Raw genomic sequence first — 19,036 nt, 5'->3', positions numbered from 1 at the left:
CAGCAAGACTGCCTGTTACAGTTCATATACATACATATGGTTTACTACATCCCCAAACATCTGCAGCGAATGCAATGCAGTATCTCTCCTAGTTGCCTTGCCTGCAATACACAATGGATGATTTCTTCCAAGTGTTATGAGGGCCTGGTTTTTCAGAAGTACTGGGTGGAATTACCACACCCCCCAGAGTGACTGGGTTTCCTGTTAAACTAGAACACAAAGCAGGTCCTCTGTGCCTAGTTGTGTCTTGGATCTTGCAAGGCGAGCTACGATGTTAAATAAACCTGGCTTTCCTGTTAGTAAAACACTACATAGCCAGGCACTTGTCTGCCATTGAGGCATCACAGTTGTAAGAATGGATGAGAGGCATGACCAACTGTTTGGAACCTCCATCATTTTCCTCGCTGAGAGGATGTCCATGCGGATATCAGAAGACATGGAGTCTTGGTGGAATTACTTTGGTATAACGCTTCCTAATTTCATGAACAGCAATGTTCCTAATGCTCTCTCTGCTTCCTATCAGTAGCAGCACCAGCAACTCTTATGCGCTTTGCATATGTGATTACAGACTGACATGCAGCTTCAATGTGAATATACTGTTGCAGATGTAAACAATGTTTTGGTAGGAATGTCTCCCACAGTTTTTATGACTTTGTTGTTTAAACATGGACTCCAAACCAGCAAAATATGTAATAAAACAAAAATAATTATAAGAGCACTTATAAATCTAAAACTAGACTACACTAACCTCTTACTGGGATAGTTTTAAAGCTGGCCCTTCCCTTTCTTCATCGGCAACCAGTCACCATTTTTCTCCATCTTAAACATTCATTTGTGCTGTTTAAGATTCCTTAAACGGAATGCGCCAGCATAGGTAAGGGGCAAAATAAGAGCTCTGGTGACCAGATGCTTCTGAAAATTCCAAAAATGAGGCTCTGCAGGTGTGCTTATCTTGGTCCACAGCTCTGTTAACTTTTAGAATACAGTCAAACCACTTTGGTTTAATTCTTAAGCTTCTGTGGGCACATCAGTAACGAAACACTGCAATTGGTACAAATTACTACTTAAGAGTTGCTATGCAATGTATGTTTGTAAAAATTAAAGCAATACCCAGGAATGATGGCCTCTTCTGGAATGCTGATAGAATTGGAGATATGAGACTCTCGGAAGTCTTTCGATTTTCGGGCATCCATCATAATCACACGAATGTTCTCATCATTCAACATTGAAAACAGCTTTTCAGCAGTAATTGATTTTTGCGATGTGGAAGAGGCTGTATGAAAAAAGTGACGATAAAAAGCTAGTGAAATACACACCAGAGATAGCAAGAAAAGTGACATTTAGAGTGAGTTAACATGATTAAATAAGTCCTAGTAGTAGACTGAAAAATGCATGGCAGCAGTTCAGTGAAATTAACCATTCTCAACAAAATTTCACAGGGAAGTCACTAGTGTAGGGTAGGGTCCTTTGCCAGTTCAAGTGTGCCAGTTTATTTCTGCATGCCAAATGTGGTGCACTAGGAGCAGTCATTTTACATATCTATGAGGTCTGACTATCTGCAAAGGTGTAACATGGAAACAGTTTGTTTAACACACATCAAAAATCAAAGGTAACAATGCAAAGTCAAGCACAACTGTATTTTGTTGAACTGGTATGAAAAGGGGCCCATACTAACAAAGCAAGCATTATATTGCAGATATTCATATATGTACAATAGTGTTTTACATTATTAAAATGTATACATGCCTGATTCATAAAACTGCGATGCACATTAATACAAGTGAAAAACATGAATATATATATATATATATATATATATATATATATATATATATATATATATATATATATATATATATATATATATATATATATATATATATATATATATATATATATATATATATATATCTCCAACCAGAACGAGTCGCTTTGGATCCCTGCCGCTTCCAGTGGCGGTCCTCGGACGGGATAGCGAGTCCCAAATATTCCAGCGAAATACTCTCCTCGTACAGAAAAGAAATCCGGGCCACTTTCAGTATGCAAAGCGTGTTTTATTTCACAACGGCTTTTAAATATTTTATATATATATATATATATATATATATATATATACACACACACACACAAACACTGAAGAAAAAAAATGTTGCAGGACATTATAGTTAGATTCACGTTTTACCCATACAAAACCATAGAAATTCAACAGTTGTAGTTACCATATCTAGAAGCCTAACATCAGTTGTAGTTACTATATCTAGTTCCTTAACGACGTGCGTGACAAGGGTTTAACTCTAAAACTACTGAACAGATTTACAGCAAATTAGAAAAAGCACTCTGGACTACGATCTAGCTTTCGGTCGAATTTGGTATAATTCCATTCAGCAGTTGGGTCTGAAGTTTTGTTCAAAAAATGCAAACTACCCAAGGACACTACATGGGGAAAAAGTATTTTAGTTACCCCCATTTGTCTTGCCCCCCCTTTTAAAAATCACCCAAAACGTTCCACTCAGCACCTAAAGTGAGTGGCAAACTAGTGTTGAAAATTTCGTGAAGATTTATCAAATGGTGTCAAAGCTATTAGCAAAACCCAAAACACTTTGTCTATGTGAAAGGTTGTTTCTAAATGTAACTATCTACTGCCAGTAGGAAGTAGGAAGGATGTGTGTGTGTGTGTATACATATTTGTCAATGAATTGTGAAAACGAATGTAAATGCACAGGTGTCCAGGAAGGAGTGTGGGTGCATTTGAATCTACATCCAAACCCCGGACAAAGTTTTAATTTTGCCCTGGGCAGGAGTAAATTTCCAACCTCAGTATGGGAAAAGATCAGAGAAGAGCTGGTGAACCCCCCTAAAACATGCAAGTTAGTAGGTTTGTAGAGACTCAAAAGGGCATTCCTACCCTGGAACTATTGCTTATCGCTACCTCCAGACCCCATACGTGGATCTGCGCAAAGGTTGCAAAATAAGGGAACTGCTAATATTAAAACCCTAATACAGTATCAGCTTTGGCATAATCAGAGAGGCTATTGTCAGAGCTCCTATATAATACGACTGTTGCCATAAATTGTGGCTACCCTACCAGTATCACAAGGGACTAGTGTTTTTTAAACAGGTCAAGCTGATTTATGAGGCAGCCTGTCCCATGGACAAGCAAATATTTGATTAAATTCCACACCCCTGAAAAAAATCTTGATATGGAAGCTATGTTCTTATGCCTTTCCCTTTGGCTTGGGCGTCCCTTATGTCTTCATGAAAGGGTAGAAAGGATAGGTCATAGGAATACTCCTGTTTCAGCGTATCTTACTTTACATCTGTAAATGTGAGAGTTCAATAGTGATTTTCTACTATTATTTTCTTAAAAATAACAAATCCTCATCGATTAAAAATATGCTCTTTTTTCAGGAGGACTGGACTGAGGCATTGGCGGCCCCTCGCGGAGCCAGCGTTTTTTTTCCGCCTCCGATTTATTAAAATTAAATGCCTGGACAAGGCATATTACAAAAGACACGGTCTTTGGCGGATGGCTGTTATTGTTTTACCAGTGTGTCTTATATGTGGCGTTGCAGAAGGAACTCTTCTCCATACTGTGTGGAGTTGTGAATCGCTACAGGGTTTTTTGTGGGGGTGACTTCCTAACTTGAACAGGTTCTCTCTTAGGAGATCTCGTTTGACCCTACGTTCGTTCCTCCTTTTGCACAGCACTGAGGCGATTGGCAGAAACCACTATAAGCAACATTTTCTATTTTTGTGGCTTACGCTAGACAAAAGGGACATTGCCCAAAAGTAGAAAGCAAATATGCCACCATTGGTAGGGGTATGTAAGAAAGCAATGTATCACAGCAATGGATTGGAGATTGCTGTCTTCCATGCAAGGGGCTGTTCCCAAAAACATTCAAAGATATGGCAGTGAGATTATCAGGGTATAATTCTGGCACCAGTGTTCACTGCCACTGTCCAAACTGACATTGACATACAATCATACAGGGCTAGGCCTTAAGGACGTGAACTCAGATCTACTAATATATTCGATAGGGAGCTTGTTAACGACATATGGGCTCTTGGGGGCGGTATGGAAATGACTGTGCCTGTTTTCTTTCTTTTTTCCTAATTACTGCTATTATCTAGACATGTGTTGACTATTGTTTTACATTTATATGCGAGCCAGTCAGGCCTGGATGTGTTCTTCAATGCAATAAAATGAATATATAAAGATATATATATATATATATATTCCACTGCTTGGCTCGCTTCCCCTTCGCTAGGCGCTCCTTGGTTCTCGGTCGCGTTTCTCCTGCGGTTGAGCCAACCGCTGTTAATTTGCACAGGGTCTCCCCGGTCCCGGGGAGGGGTGGAGTCGCTGAAAGACGGAACTGGACACGCTTTTTTCAGTAGTGGTTGTTTATTTCATCAATCGTGTGGGGGATTTAAACAACAAAAAGTAACCAACGCGTTTCGACAGCGTCCGCTGTCTTGATCACGGTCAGTTTGGGAAAGGAGCTCACAGTTTTTGTAAAGCACACAAAGCATTAGGTTACACCCCTTGGTAATTGGTTCCACCCACATCCCGAGGTGTTATGGGATATGTAGTTCTAGTTCATGTTGTGTTGCCGTTTTGCTGTATGTATGAGGGTGCCAATGGTTTTCTGGTTCAATTAAGGTTAATGCTTAATCCCCATGCGTTTTATTGAGAATGCATTTGATGTGGGTGTTTGTGGAACCTTGGTGAGTTTGAAATAATTGATGAAATAAACAACCACTACTGAAAAAAGCGTGTCCAGTTCCGTCTTTCAGCGACTCCACCCCTCCCCGGGACCGGGGAGACCCTGTGCAAATATATATATATATATATATATATATAAAGATATATATATATTCGATTCATTTTCGCATACACAAAAGGTCCTGCGCACTCCCCGCTCCGTTTTTCCAAAAACGACAATGCTCCAAAAATACTCGCTGTTATTTTATTACCATAACAGTGCCTCCAGCAACACTCCTCGACGCGTTTCGCGGCACACGCCGCTTTCTCGTGAGGAAGCGGTGCATTGCGGGCGTGCAAGTTATAGTTAGCTGAACTAACTATACAGGCAAATTTCTTTGGTTTTATACGAGTCAAATGGCCAACTAACTATAACGTCTCTGAAACCTATGTTTTTTTGCTCGCGCTCCCGGCGAAGGTCATCGAAAAGGCTGTCAACAAACAAGTGACCAGCTTCCTCGAAGAGAACATCCTGGACCCATTCCAGTCAGGGTTCCACAGCAACCACAGCACTGAAACTGCCCTTATCGCCGCCACTGACGACATCAGGATCATGCTCGACAACGGAGAAACCGCAGCCCTCATCCACCTGGACCTGTCAGCCGCTTTCGACACAGTCTGACACAGCACACTAAGAGCACGCCTCCACGACGCCGGAATCCAAGAGAAGGTCCTGGACTGGAACACCTCCTTCCTCACCGGGAGAACCCAGATCATGATTTGGAGGTCTGCACAAATGAAGCCCTTGATAGATTTAGATGTAGGGGTTATAAAGAGTCGGTTCTTAGAACTGCCATCCAGAAAACCAATGCTAGAACCCATGAGTCCTTGTTTTCCATCACCAATAATGAGTCAATAACAACAATTGACTCAAGTGAGGAACAAACTCCCAGACTAATTACCAAGTATAGCAAACAGGCCAGACAGATTAAGTCCATTATAAAACAACGCTGGCCTGTCTTAAAAACGGACTTGGTTCTGACCCCTAAATTTGGGAAAAATACCTCCCAATATTCTACTCCATTCAGTCCGGTTGCCAAGGATATCAAGGGTACATTCAACTGTAAGACTGACTTTGCTGTCTATGTCCTGACATGCACCTGTGGCCTCAGATATGTAGGCAGCACAAAGCTACAGGTGCATGCCAGGATACTTCAGCATTTACGTGCCATCGTTAATAATGATGGCGCGTACCCAGTTGCCAGGCATTTTAAAACAATACATAACAACAACTTACAATGCTTGGAATATTATGTCATTGTCTCTGTTTTAAAATCTAGGCGGGGTGGTGACAGGGAGAAAATGCTGAGGAGACTTGAATCTCATTTCATTATTGAACTAGACAGCAGATTTCCTAATGGATTGAATACAACGGAGGATTTACATGTTTTCCTATAACCTATCCTTAATCAGTTACTTGACTATATGTTATTATCTGTTTTGATCTGCCTCACCCTATTAAGACTTGCTATGAATTTCATTACACGTATTTTACACCTTTTTCTGTACTTTATGCACAACTGTTTTTTTTTATTATTCACTGGTTCAAAGGGCTCACATTACTTTCCCTATTGCTTTTGGGACACAGACACTATTATAATTTTTTGGTTTGTTTTCATTAGAGATATTTGAGTAGAATATACTTTGGAAGTTGGTTGATGTCGTTTTTTCATTTTTGCACAATTAAAATAAATGTTGTGCTTCAGCGCTATTAATATTGTAGTTACATTACCAATGCATTTATGCAGAAACTTAACAAACTGCGAGTGAAAAATAGACAATGTGTTTTTGTATGGTTACATTCTCATCGATCAGATCTATCAATTAATGATCTGGAACGTTTTTACTATGACATTATTTATAAATATTTATATGTATATTTATTTATACGCTGTGTTGCACATAATACCTTGCTTTTTTGCACATTGCATTTGCACTTTATCTGCGCACATTGCACTTTCAAATATCAAGTGACCATTGTATACATTGTTTCTTTGGATAACGGCAGTTTATCTGGTCAAAGCATTTATGCGGTCATAATGTGTCATTTTAACTGGACAATTACAGCGCTTGTTCCCCATGAATTTCACATTTTGTCAAACATTGGGTTTTTAAAATGATTGTAAGATATTTGTTAAATGACATGCAAATATTTAAAACCATACTTCCTTTGTTCCATCTATATGTACAATATCTATTGTTTGGAAAACAGACTATCTAGGTCAGATATATGTAGTGTGTCTTTAGTTTTTATTCTTTCATCACATGGTGTTGCAAATGAGAAAAAAACACTAATTGAATTTGTGCAGTGTACCATTTAAAAAGGATGTTTGTTCATTAGCCTGACGATCTGTGACCAAGGGCGGACGCCCGATACGCGTCAGATTTGGTAAAGTCTCCTTTCCAATAAAATCTGCCGAAGGAATACTGGGACTTGCGTGGTCTTTCCTATTTTCTGCCTGCCTGGTGGTTACGTGGTGCGAGACTGCTGTTTTCGAATATATAAAAAGATATATATATTCGATTCATTTTCGCTTAAACAAAAGGTCCTGCGCACTCCCCGCTCCGTTTTTCCAAAAACGACAATGCTCCAAAAATACTTGCTGTTATTTTATTACCATAGCAGTGCCTCCAGCAACACTCCTCGACGCGTTTCGCGGCACACGCCGCTTTCTCGTGAGAAAGCAGTGCATTGCGGGCGCGCAAGTTATAGTTAGCTGAACTAACTATACAGGCAAATTTCTTTGTTTTTTTTACGAGTCAAATGGCCAACTAACTATAACGTCTCTGAAACCTATGTTTTTTTGCTCCCGGCGAAGGTCATCGAATAGGCTGTCAACAAACAAGTGACCAGCTTCCTCGAAGAGAACAACATCCTGGACCCATTCCAGTCAGGGTTCCGCAGCAACCACAGCACTGAAACTGCCCTTATCGCCGCCACTGACGACATCAGGATCATGCTCGACAACAGAGAAACCGCAGCCCTCATCCACCTGGACCTGTCAGCCGCTTTCGACACAGTCTGACACAGCACAGTAAGAGCACGCCTCCACGACGCCGGAATCCAAGAGAAGGCCCGGGACTGGACCACCTCCTACCTCACTGGGAGAACCCAGAGCATCCGCCTCCCCCCCTTCTGCTCCGAAGCCACCGATATCATCTCAGCCCAACGTTGTTCAACCCCACGTCGCCTGATAGCACGACCTAAACATCATCTCCTACGCAGACAACACCCAGCTGATCTTCTCGCTCACCAAGGACCCCCACACTGCCAAAACAAACCTCCTCGAAGGAATAAAGGCCGTCGCCGACTGGCTGAGGAACAGCTGACTGAAGCTGAACTCAGACAAGACGAAAGTCCTCATCCTCGGCTCCGCCGCCTCAGCCTGGGACGACTTCTGGTGGCTGACGGCACTAGGAGCACCCCCCACACCCACAAAACCTGGGGGTCATCCTCGACTCCACACTCACCATGACAAAGCAGGTCAACGCAGTCTTCTCCTCCTCCTTCAACACCATCTGCATGCTTCGCAGGATATTCAAGTGGATCCCCACCGAAACTAGAAGGACGGTCACCAAGGCCCTCGTCCGCAGCAGACTGGACTACGGCAACGCACTCTATGCAGGAACCCCGGCCAAACTCATGAAACAACTCCAATGCACCCAGAACACCTCCGCCTGCCTGATTCTGGATATCCCCCGCCACAGCCACATCACACCCCACCTGAAAGACCTGTACTGGCTCCCCATCAACAAGAGGATAACCAAAAAACACCTCACCCACGCACACAAGGCACTCCACGACACCCGACTAGCGTACCTCAACAGACGACTCAGCCTCTACATCCCCCGCACGCCAGCTCCGCTCTGCAGACCATGCCCTAGCCACCATCCACCGCATCCGAAGATTGACCGCCGGCGGCAGATCATTCTCGCACTTTGCCGCCAAGACATGGAACACCCTCCCCATCTGCCTACAGCAGACCGAAGACCTTCTAACCTTCAGGAGACTCCTCAAGACCTGGTTCTTCAAATAATAACAACTACCCCCCCCCACCAGCGCCTTGAAACCCTCACTGGTGTGTAGTGCGCTTTACAAATGCTATGATTGATTGATTTTTGTGAATTTCAAACGGTTTTTAAATGCTAATTCTTAACTAGAACGTCTGTAAAGTCTATGGTTTTTTCCATTGAATTTTAAAGGTTTTTTAAATGTTAATTTCATATTTTAATGTTTATAAAACCTTTATTTTTTCTAAAAAAATTTGTAATATTTTCGAACTCTAATATCTTTCTTTTTTTTTACTTTGAAATTATGTAATGTTGTACATCTTCCCCCAAAAATATGTATATATATATATATATATATATATATATATATATATATTTTTTTTTTTTTTAGAAAACTGCAGTCCCATACCGGTATGGTGTTGCGCCGGGTACACCATTCCCTCATTTGTTTTTTTCTCAAAACTATATCTAAATAACTTTAAACTGTATGAGAGCAAGCGATAATCAAAAAGATTTTGAACATTTATAGATTTCTAACTGTAATAAACTTCTATTGTGATAAGGAAAATGCTACTTACCAGTATGCATCTATTCTTGGCATGTAGAGGTGCAGAGTTACACACTGTGCATAGATCACCACCTAGTGTTGGGCCCGGATGTTTGCAAAGTTCTTTGAAAGTCACAAGATAGGGGACTCCTCCTTTGGACCACATTGCGCATGGGCATCAGCTCCATCCTCAGATTGTTTTTTGCCATTAGGGAAATGATGGAGCTTTGCAAGAAAAGGAAGGATGCCCATGTAATCAGTATCTAATTAAGATAATACTGGAACAGACAAGGGTAGCCGGGGAGACGGGTGGGCGTGTGTAACTCTGCAGCTCTACATGCCGAGAACAGATGCATACTGGTAAGTAGAATTTTCCGTTTGAGGCATAAGAGCTGCAGATTACACACTGTGCATAGATCGCCACCTAGTGTTGGGCCCGGATGTTTGCAGTTTGTTGTTGTCCTGAAAAGTTCTTTGGAAGTCACGAGATAGATGACTCCTCCTTCGGACCACATTGTGCATGGGCATCGGCTCCATCCTCAGATTGTTTTTTTCCGCCACCGGGCTCCACCACATCATTCTCCTACACCATCCACTAATGTAGATGATTATGTGGATACAAACTCTAATGACACCGGTGGGGGTGCACACGACCCAGCAGGGACCAATAGTCCCCCTCAGTCACCTAATCCTTGGGATGATTATAACACCCCTGATGTACCTTACGTCCCACAAGATGATTTATACCCTTCCAGACCATCCCCCCCAGAGGACACTATAGGTTTTAACCTACTAGCCCAAAGAGCTGCCCAGTACCATGGGGTTCACAGGCACACTGATGCTGTGGAGGAAGATTTCCTTTTAGACACTCTTGATAACACACAAAGGTCTACTGTCATTTTGCCAATGCTTAAAGTCGTCATTAAGCACGCAACAGAGGTTTTTAAAGATCCTGTCAGGGCTCGGGTCCTCAACCCTCGCATTGAACAGAAATACAAAGCTGCCCCTACAGACCCTGTTTATATCAAAGGTCCAGCACCACTAGATTCTTTAGTAGTGCCTAATGCACGTAAACGTGCTAATTCACAAACATCAGGTAAGGCCTCCCCACCAAATAAAGAATCTAAGTTCCTTGACGCCTCTGGTAAACGAACAGCGTCACAGGCAGCTAACATTTGGCGCATTGCCAATACCCAAGCATTGTTGGCAAAATATGACCGGGCACATTACGATGAGCTGGAGTCCAAAATGCAGCATCTACCAGACAAATATAAAAATAGGGCCAATTAACTCCTACAGGAAGGTAAAAATATTACTAATACTTCCATTCGTTGTGCCCTAGATGCTGCAGATACTGCCTCAAGGGCAATCAATACCAGTACCCTTTAGCGGAGACATGCCTGGCTACGTATTTCAGGTTTTAAACCCGAGGTACAAAATTACATCCTCAATCAGCCATTTGATGAGACACATTTATTTGGCCCTAATGTTGATGTGTCTTTAGAAAAAATGACACCGGCACAGCAAAATCTATGGGAGCCTTGCAGCTGCAAGCTTCCAAACATTCTTCTCGTCGCTCATCATACAGAGGCAACACAAGAGGCTACTCCTCCGAAAGCCCCTCCACTTCCTACAAAACCCCTAGTCTATCCACATACACTAAGGGCCACCAGAGAGGGGGTTACAGGGGTAACAACAACAAAGGCAGAGGCAAAACCAACAACTCCCGCTCTGCCTCCACCCCTGCCCAATGACTTTCCTCCTCTCCCTCCCACCCCCAACATTCCACTCATGTGGGAGGAAGACTGCAGCAATTCCTTCCTGCCTGGATCAACATCACATCAGACAGGTGGGTGCGACAAATTATTCAGTCAGGTTACTGTCTAGAACTAACATCTACCCCTCCCCCCCTAAACATACCACCCAAACAGCGTTTAATGTCACAAGAACATCTAGCGCTGTTAAAGCAAGAAGTACAATCCCTGATACAAAAAAGTGCAATAGAACCAGTTCCTCTGCACCAACAAAACAAGGGGGTTTACTCCCTATACTTTCTTATTCCAAAAAAGGACGGCTCTAAGGCCTATTCTGGACCTCAGACTGCTAAACATATACATACAGTCAGACCATTTTCACATGGTCACACTCCAACAAGTCCTTCCTCTCCTGTTACAAAACAACATCCTTACTACTCTAGATCTCAAGGACGCATACTTCCACATTCCCATTCACAATTCTCACAGGAAGTAGCTCAGATTTGTAATAGACGGGCAGCACTATCAATTCAAAGTACTCCCATTCGGAGTCACAACAGCACACAGAGTATTCACCAAGTGCCTTGCAGTAGTGGCAACACATTTAAGAAGACAGCACATCCACGTCTTCCCGTACCTCGACGACTGGCTCATAAAAGCCAGCTCATACAACCAGTGTGTGGAACACACTTACGTCACGATCCAACTGCTCTACAACTTGGGGTTCACAATAAACCTCACCAAGTCTCATCTGCAACCATCCAAAGTACAACAGTACCTCGTGCTACAATAAACACCTCAACAGCGCTAGCTTATCCCACTCCAGTAAGGATAGCTAGCATGCACACTCTTTTCACAAAGTTTCAGCCACAACACTCCCTTCCAGCACGAGTGTTCATGCAACTCATAGGGATGATGGCCTCTTGCATTTTCATAGTGCCCCATGCAAGTCTTCAAATGCGTCCTCTACAAGAGTGCCTATCACGTCAATGGAACCAGGCTCAAGGTCAATTAACAGACCTAGTGTTGGTAGACATTCGGACTCATCGCTCTCTGCAGTGGTGGAACACCAAAAACCTTTCCAAGGGGCGACCGTTCCTAGAGCCAGTTCCCCAAATAGTCTTGACAGCGGACGCATCGCTCTCCGGCTGGGGAGCCCACCTGCTGCAACACACCATGCAAGGCAGTTGGACACCACAACAGAAGTTACTTCATATCAATCACCTGGAGTTACTAGCTATATTTCTAGAGCTGAAAGCTTTCCAAAAACAAGTATCGAACAAAGCTGTGTTAGTCCGCACGGACAACATGACAGCCATGTACTACATTCAGAAAAAGGGCGGAACACACTCACTGCAACTTTCTCGACTAGCTCAGTACATATGGCGTTGGGCTATACCTCAAAACATATTCCTTCTAGCCCAACAGAAGGCGTACACCATCCTGGCAATCAACACTGGACATGAATTGTGAACCCTACTGGACGTCGTGTTTCGAAAGGGATCCATGAGGTGAACACCATCCTGCAATCAACACTGCATCTGAATTGTGAACACTACTTCCCATCGTGTTTGGACACACAACAATGGCAGCAGGTGAGCCTGGGTGCCCAGGGCCTGCAATTGAGCGTGATGCTGCGGGAGGGGTGGTGTGCATCAGCCTGGGTGCGCAGGTACGAACAAGCGATGTTGCCATGCGTAATGATGTGATCTCTGACCTCATTCAGTCACATGTCTGTCTTATTTTAAGAACCTGATGAACCGTACTGTAGGCCTGAGCCAGCGGGCAGCTTTGCCCTACAGTCACGTGACGTTGGCTTTTGGGGCACTGTAGTGAGCTGATTACTAAGTGTACATGCACACAGGCTTACGCCATTGCATTACACGTGCACATTATGCTTCTAGCATGCCCTCTGTTCCTTTGGATGTGAACGTTGGCATAACATATTATTTAACCTTGTGTATTCTCGTGTACTCCTACTCCTCTTTGATCCACGATTACCACTAACAGTTGGTAGATCGTACTTCAAGAAGGAAGGATGAACTCAACTGGTTTTCTCTATTAAGCTTCAAATAAACTTACATTTACCTCCAGACGTTTCCACCATTATATTATTACTATGTTTTCAGACACTGATTTGGTTGCGGGTGCTCACCCCGTGATGATGCCCTGGGTATTCTGACGCCTTCCCTCGTGGTATTAAGACACTGTGCCCTACCAGAGACCTGCTGTGCCACCATTGAGAGGCACCCCGGAGTCGGAGCTTGCACCGGCACGTCGTTGGACACACCGGTGGTGGCAGGTGAGCAGTGAAGCCTAGGTGCGCAGGAGCTGCAATTGACCACAGTGCGAGGGCCGGGGTGCAGCAGCCTGGGTGCACAGATGCGCGCAAGCGATGTTGCCAGAGATAATTATTTAATCTCTGTCCTCATTCATATCGGTTTCATTTTAAGGACTTGCTGGACTGCACTCTTTCCCGTGGACCCCAGCGTCCTAGACACACGGGTAACGGGAGGTAAACAGTGAGGGCTGAGTGCAGTAGGCTGACGCTCTGTCTCCTCCTCCCTCTGTTCTTTTGACTCGCCCTCCCCTACTGCCTTACACCCACTCCCTCTCTGTCCCATTCTCACTATGAGGTGGCAATCCCCTAGGCTGCGAAATGTCTCTCTGCCCTCCTGCGCTTAATTTACATGTGAGATTAAGGTTCCCAGTCCTGCAGAGACCCCGCAATATAATAATAGGATCGGCCACGGAACATTATCGACCAGGGGGCTCATTTAAATGACAGGTGCGACCCGGTTTATTTTTTTCCCATTTTTACCATACTGATCCACTCTATTAAAGCGATACAAGGTTTTCCCCCTCTCGCTTCAACGAGGCAAACAAGGATTTGCTATCACAGGGTGGAAGCCATGCACCCGCCCTGTAATAGCAAATATAAATGTCCAGCAGATGCACACCCCGGGACATTGTATGAGCTGCGCCCCCAAGGACCATGATGCATTGGTTACTGCATAACTACAGAATTAGTATAAACGCATACTAACACTACTTGCACACGTGTAGTACAGCAACCAGTGTGTAGTGAAGAGGCAGAGGAAGCCCAAAATAAAAAAATATAAATCCTACCAGAGGTCGGATGACATAGTTCAATGAGCTGACCACCCTGGGATGAGTAGAAAAAGCTTCATGAAGAAAAAAGGTCTTCAGCACTACGCAAGCAACCTCAAAATATTGGTGAGTGCTGCCTTCTTTTACCTTCTCCCGCTCGTCGCCAAATTTATGTAGTAAAGAGACAGACAGCAGTGGATCCGATAAGTAGATTTATTGCAGGAAAACCAGACAGCTTAAACAGCCACCAACAGGAGAAGACAACAACGGAACAGTCTTCTCCAGCACCATGTACAAACTCCCCAAGGTTCCCCTCATGACAGCCCTACATTCTAACATTACATACTTACATTCTAGTAGAATTACATACTAACATTCTACTATGACTTACATTGGAATACTACAGAGCACATCACTTTACAGCAATGAGCTCATGGTTTCATCCACGAGTCTTGAGACCGGTAGGGGTGAGTAGTTTACTTCCCACTCCTTGTATTGTATAAACGCAAACTAACACTACTTCCACAGGTATACTACACCGCCCAGAGCACATCACTTTACAGCAACGGGTTTACGATTTAGGCTCACGGTTTAATCCCCGAGTATCCAGTCCGGTAGGGGTGAGTAGTTCGCTTCCCACTCCCTGTATAGTATGAACGCTTACTAACACTACTTACACAGTTATAGTACAGCGGTCAGTATGCTACAGCGCACCGAGCCCATCACTTTACAGCGATCAGCTCGGTTTGATCCCGGAGTCTTCACACGGGTAGGGATGAGTACTTTGCTTCCCACTTCCGGTATAGTATCAACGCACGGAAGCGGTCAGTAGTTTGCTTCCCACTCCCTGTATGATATAAATGCCTACTAACACTACTTGCACACGTATGCTACAAAGACCAGAGCACATCACTTTACAGCAATGAGGTCATGGTTTAGGCTCTCGGTTTCATACCCGTGTGTAGCATCTTATCTCAGCACCATTTCACTCTAACCAACACCACACTTTCAGACCGGTAGGAGTGACGACTTCGCTTCACCCTTCCCCACAGAGGTTACAGTGCTCCTATCCTCCTCTTTTCGCCCTTTTTCCCATTACTGGTTTCAACAAAATCACAAAATGGTGGCCAACACCTCCTAGTTGCAAACGTTTAAGGCGCTCGGAAACAATAAGCAGCAAGCTTGTGCTCGTAACGCCCCAGCCAATCAGATGGCAGAATTCCCAAATATCGATATCTATAAATTTCGATATTTCTCCAAAACTACTGAACGGATTTACACCAAATAAACAAAAGCGCTTTCTAGACCAAGACCCTTCTCCGGCCAAATTTGGGGTATTTGGCGAATCGCCCCCAAACTTTCAACATAGGAGCAGATATGAACAAAGAATTAGATTGGAAAATTTCATAAAGATTCATCAAACAACCCCAAAGTTATAAGAAAATCCAAAAAAGCTGTTCCTATGGAAACTTGGTCTTAACTATAACTACCTACTGACGACCGCCAGTAGGTAATATAAAGATATATATATATATATATATATATATATATATATATATATATATATATATATAACTGTACTTTTTAAGCAAGCATGGAGCAGACCCTAGGCACACTGCTGGGATCAAGTGAATGTCATACCTCACTACGTAATCTGGACAAACAGCGCTTAGAGACCCCGGTGGTTATAACGCGCTATATAAGTTAAATAAATAAATAAATAAATATATATATATATATATACATAAAGATATACATACATAAAGATATACATACATAAAGATATATATATATATATATATATATATATATATATATATATATATATATATATATATATATTACCTAATGGCGGTCGCCAGTGGGTAGTTATAGTTAGGATCTACTTTCCATAGGAAATCTGCAAAATTCTATTGGGAATAACTTTGGCGCCGGTGGACGAATCTTCGCAAACTTCTCCAAGAAAATGGCCCGCTCCTTCCCTGAAAGTTTGGGGGGGATTTGTCAAGCGGGGGCCGAGATAAAAGGGGGGTCCCAAAACGTGTTTTCTCCATGTTAATTTCCATAGGGCGGTCAAATTCACTTTTAGCCCGAACGGCTGAATGGATTTCCACCAAACTTGGCAAAATTGTAGGGACTGGTAGCCCGATGTGCCTTTGCTATGTCTCAAGATATGTGCTCCAGTGGATTTTGAGTAATTTAGGTTAAAATATATATATATATATCTATGGCAGCGTCCCGGTACGCGCACCGGGGTGCGCCCCGCGGGCGACCCGCGACTTGCACACGGAAAGCTGATTGGCTCTCGGGTGTCTGTAAACATTCGAAACAGTCCGGAGCGGCCGCCATCTTGTGTCTCGGTAGGATCGAGACACAAGAGGTGGCCAAAACAAAGGGGGAAATGACCATAAGGGGGCAGGGTAGACCCCCCTGACCCCCTAGGTTTGATGTGGAGGCTATAAATGGGCCCAGTGTGGCAAAAAAAAAAAAAAAAAATTTGATTTGCGCGGGGGGAGCGCCCGGTACGCGCACCGGGGAGCGGACCATGGGGAAAAAAGAATGGCAGAGTTTTTAAAAAATGTAGCCTTTTTTTATAAATTGAGGGTAGTTCTAAAAAGAACTGTTTTTTTTCTTCTTTTTGTTGTTTTATATATTTTTTAATGTTTTTTGAACATTTTGTACTTTTTTTGGCTTTTCAAAACAGTTTTATATTTTTTTTGTATTTTTTATGGGGGAGAAACAAAAAAAAGGGAATTTAAACTGGCTCAACTGGAGCAAAAAACAAAAAACAGAAAAAATTACTTCTTTTTGGGGCACTTGTGATTGTCACCAGCAACGACTATGAGCTTTACGCTCTTTTCACCATAGGCGATAAGCTTGCCACATTCAGTACAAGTGATTTTAAAATCAGCAAATCGTTGCTGAATAAACATCTCTGATGTTTCTGGGCCCGATGAAGTAGGTTTGTTTCTTTGGGAGGTGGTCCTTGATGACTGGGGGAGGTTACTGGCCAGTTCCCTGAGCGCTACACGAGAATAGTTGTTAGGGTGCTTACGGATCATATGTCGAATCATGGTATTGTTACCAAAGGAATACTTTTTGTTTGGGTTGCCCCTTGAGAGTTGTTCCTTACAGATTAGGCAAGTTACCTTGGCCGCATTCACTTTTTTCTTGCCCTCTGGGAGTGAAAAAAACTCCCATACAATGTGTGACTTGGGCTTGTATGGGGTATTTTTTTCAGGCAGCCATCTTCTCCCATCCTCCTGTTCCTCTTCCTCTTCCTCTTCCTCCTCCTCCTCCTCCTCCTCCTCCTCCTCCTCCTCCTCCTCCTCCTCCTCCTCCTCTTCTTGACCACCAATGTACTGTTGTGGTGGTCCTCTTGGTGGTTGTGGTGGTGGTGCAGATGCTCCAGCTGTTGCAGCTACAGTAGCCATTAGAAAGTACAAAATAGTTCTCTCTCTATTAATGAAACAGGTCTTCCTCAGTCAAAGGACAAAGTCAGAAGCAGGAAAAAAGGTGGGGTCTTTCATCATTTGGAAAAAAAAAGGCCTGAACCAATGAGAAGTGTTATTTTCAGGTCACAAGACTAGGGATTTCATCATTATGAAAGTAAAACTGTTCTGCACCAATTAAAAGTGTTTTTTTCGGGTCACATGACCGACGCGCTTACGCGACGTGCCCACGGGCGCGCCCCGGGTCGCGTCGCGTAAGCTCGTCGGAAGTTTACGTTGCGCGATCGTCTTTGCTCGAGTGCTTCCGGGTGCGCTTACGCCGTGCGCATCACGCGGACGCGGCTACGCGATACGTCACGATGAATGTTTTCGTTTGCGACATTGGCGCTAACGGGACGCTTTCCGGAGCGCGCCCTGGGGCGCTTCAAATGACTACGCTCTCCGGGGCGCTCACCGGAGCGCGCCCCAGGAGCGCTCCAGGGTAATAAAAAAAAAAATTGTTTAAAATACAAATAAAATATAGGATTCATTCATTTTCAAAAATATTACATTTCATAGCTATAGACATTTGCTATTTACCAAATTTTGAACTTCAAAGAAAAAAACATAGGTTTGGGGCCTTATATATAGTTAGGAATTAGCATTTAAAAAACCTATGAAATTCACTGAAAAAACCATAGGTTTCACACCAGTTATAGTTAGCTGCAAATTTTACTGACATAAAACCATTGAGATTCCACGTTATAGTTAGTTGGACTCACTATAACTTGCACGTGTAATGCACTGCTGATGACATCACATATTACATCACTCATGACATGGTCAGTGACATCACTCATGACATCCAGGAGGTGGTAAGCGTGTGAGTGAGGGGCTTAACAGGTGAAGCCGGTGCGGTGAAGGAAATAAAAACGCACGAGTGCGGAATACCAGTTTTGTTCGCAAGGCGTAAGCTGCAGATTTACTCCGCAATAAGAAGTTTCAACAGAGAAACAAGCGGAAAATCGTTCTAACTTGAAGTCAGCAATACGAGACCTTACACGTGCACAATACTTTGTGATAAGTGGCCAAAAAATAAATAGTGGCAAAGCAAAAGATGCAGAGGAGCGAAGCCAAAAGGAGTGAGTTGCTGACCACGATGTTTGAAAAAGGAAAAGAGGGGGAAATTCCACAGTGGGAAAATCGAGTGGGGCTGAAAAAACGGAATGCTTAGTCAACTTTGCGCGCCTGGGAAAGGTTAAGTCGTAAATAAATAAGTAAATCTAGGGAACTGATTACATTGCAAAAATATTTGGAAGTGCAAAGAGTGCCACGCGGTTTGAGAATCACTTTAATGCCAAGCCATCAAGACACCTCAAATGAACTGTTGCAAGAATGGGGTGACTTTATTTTAAAA

The 19,036-nt window shown here is 43.3% G+C and overlaps 1 protein-coding gene across 1 annotated transcript in view; it reads right to left on the bottom strand.

Annotated features, from left to right (window-relative positions):
- USP8 (ubiquitin specific peptidase 8) overlaps positions 1 to 19,036 on the bottom strand; it is a 580,270-nt gene that overhangs the window by 426,240 nt on the left and 134,994 nt on the right. Inside the window, exon 6 of the mRNA XM_086958250.1 lies at positions 1,111 to 1,273. Coding sequence (XP_086814376.1) covers positions 1,111 to 1,273 — 163 coding nt within the window. The remainder of the gene's footprint in view (positions 1 to 1,110; positions 1,274 to 19,036) is intronic.

The sequence above is a fragment of the Lissotriton vulgaris genome, chromosome 2_1 (genome assembly GCF_964263255.1).
Source record: "Lissotriton vulgaris chromosome 2_1, aLisVul1.2, whole genome shotgun sequence".
In the NCBI taxonomy this organism is placed as follows: Eukaryota; Metazoa; Chordata; class Amphibia; order Caudata; family Salamandridae; genus Lissotriton; species Lissotriton vulgaris.
This window is presented reverse-complemented; position numbering and strand designations above follow the sequence as displayed.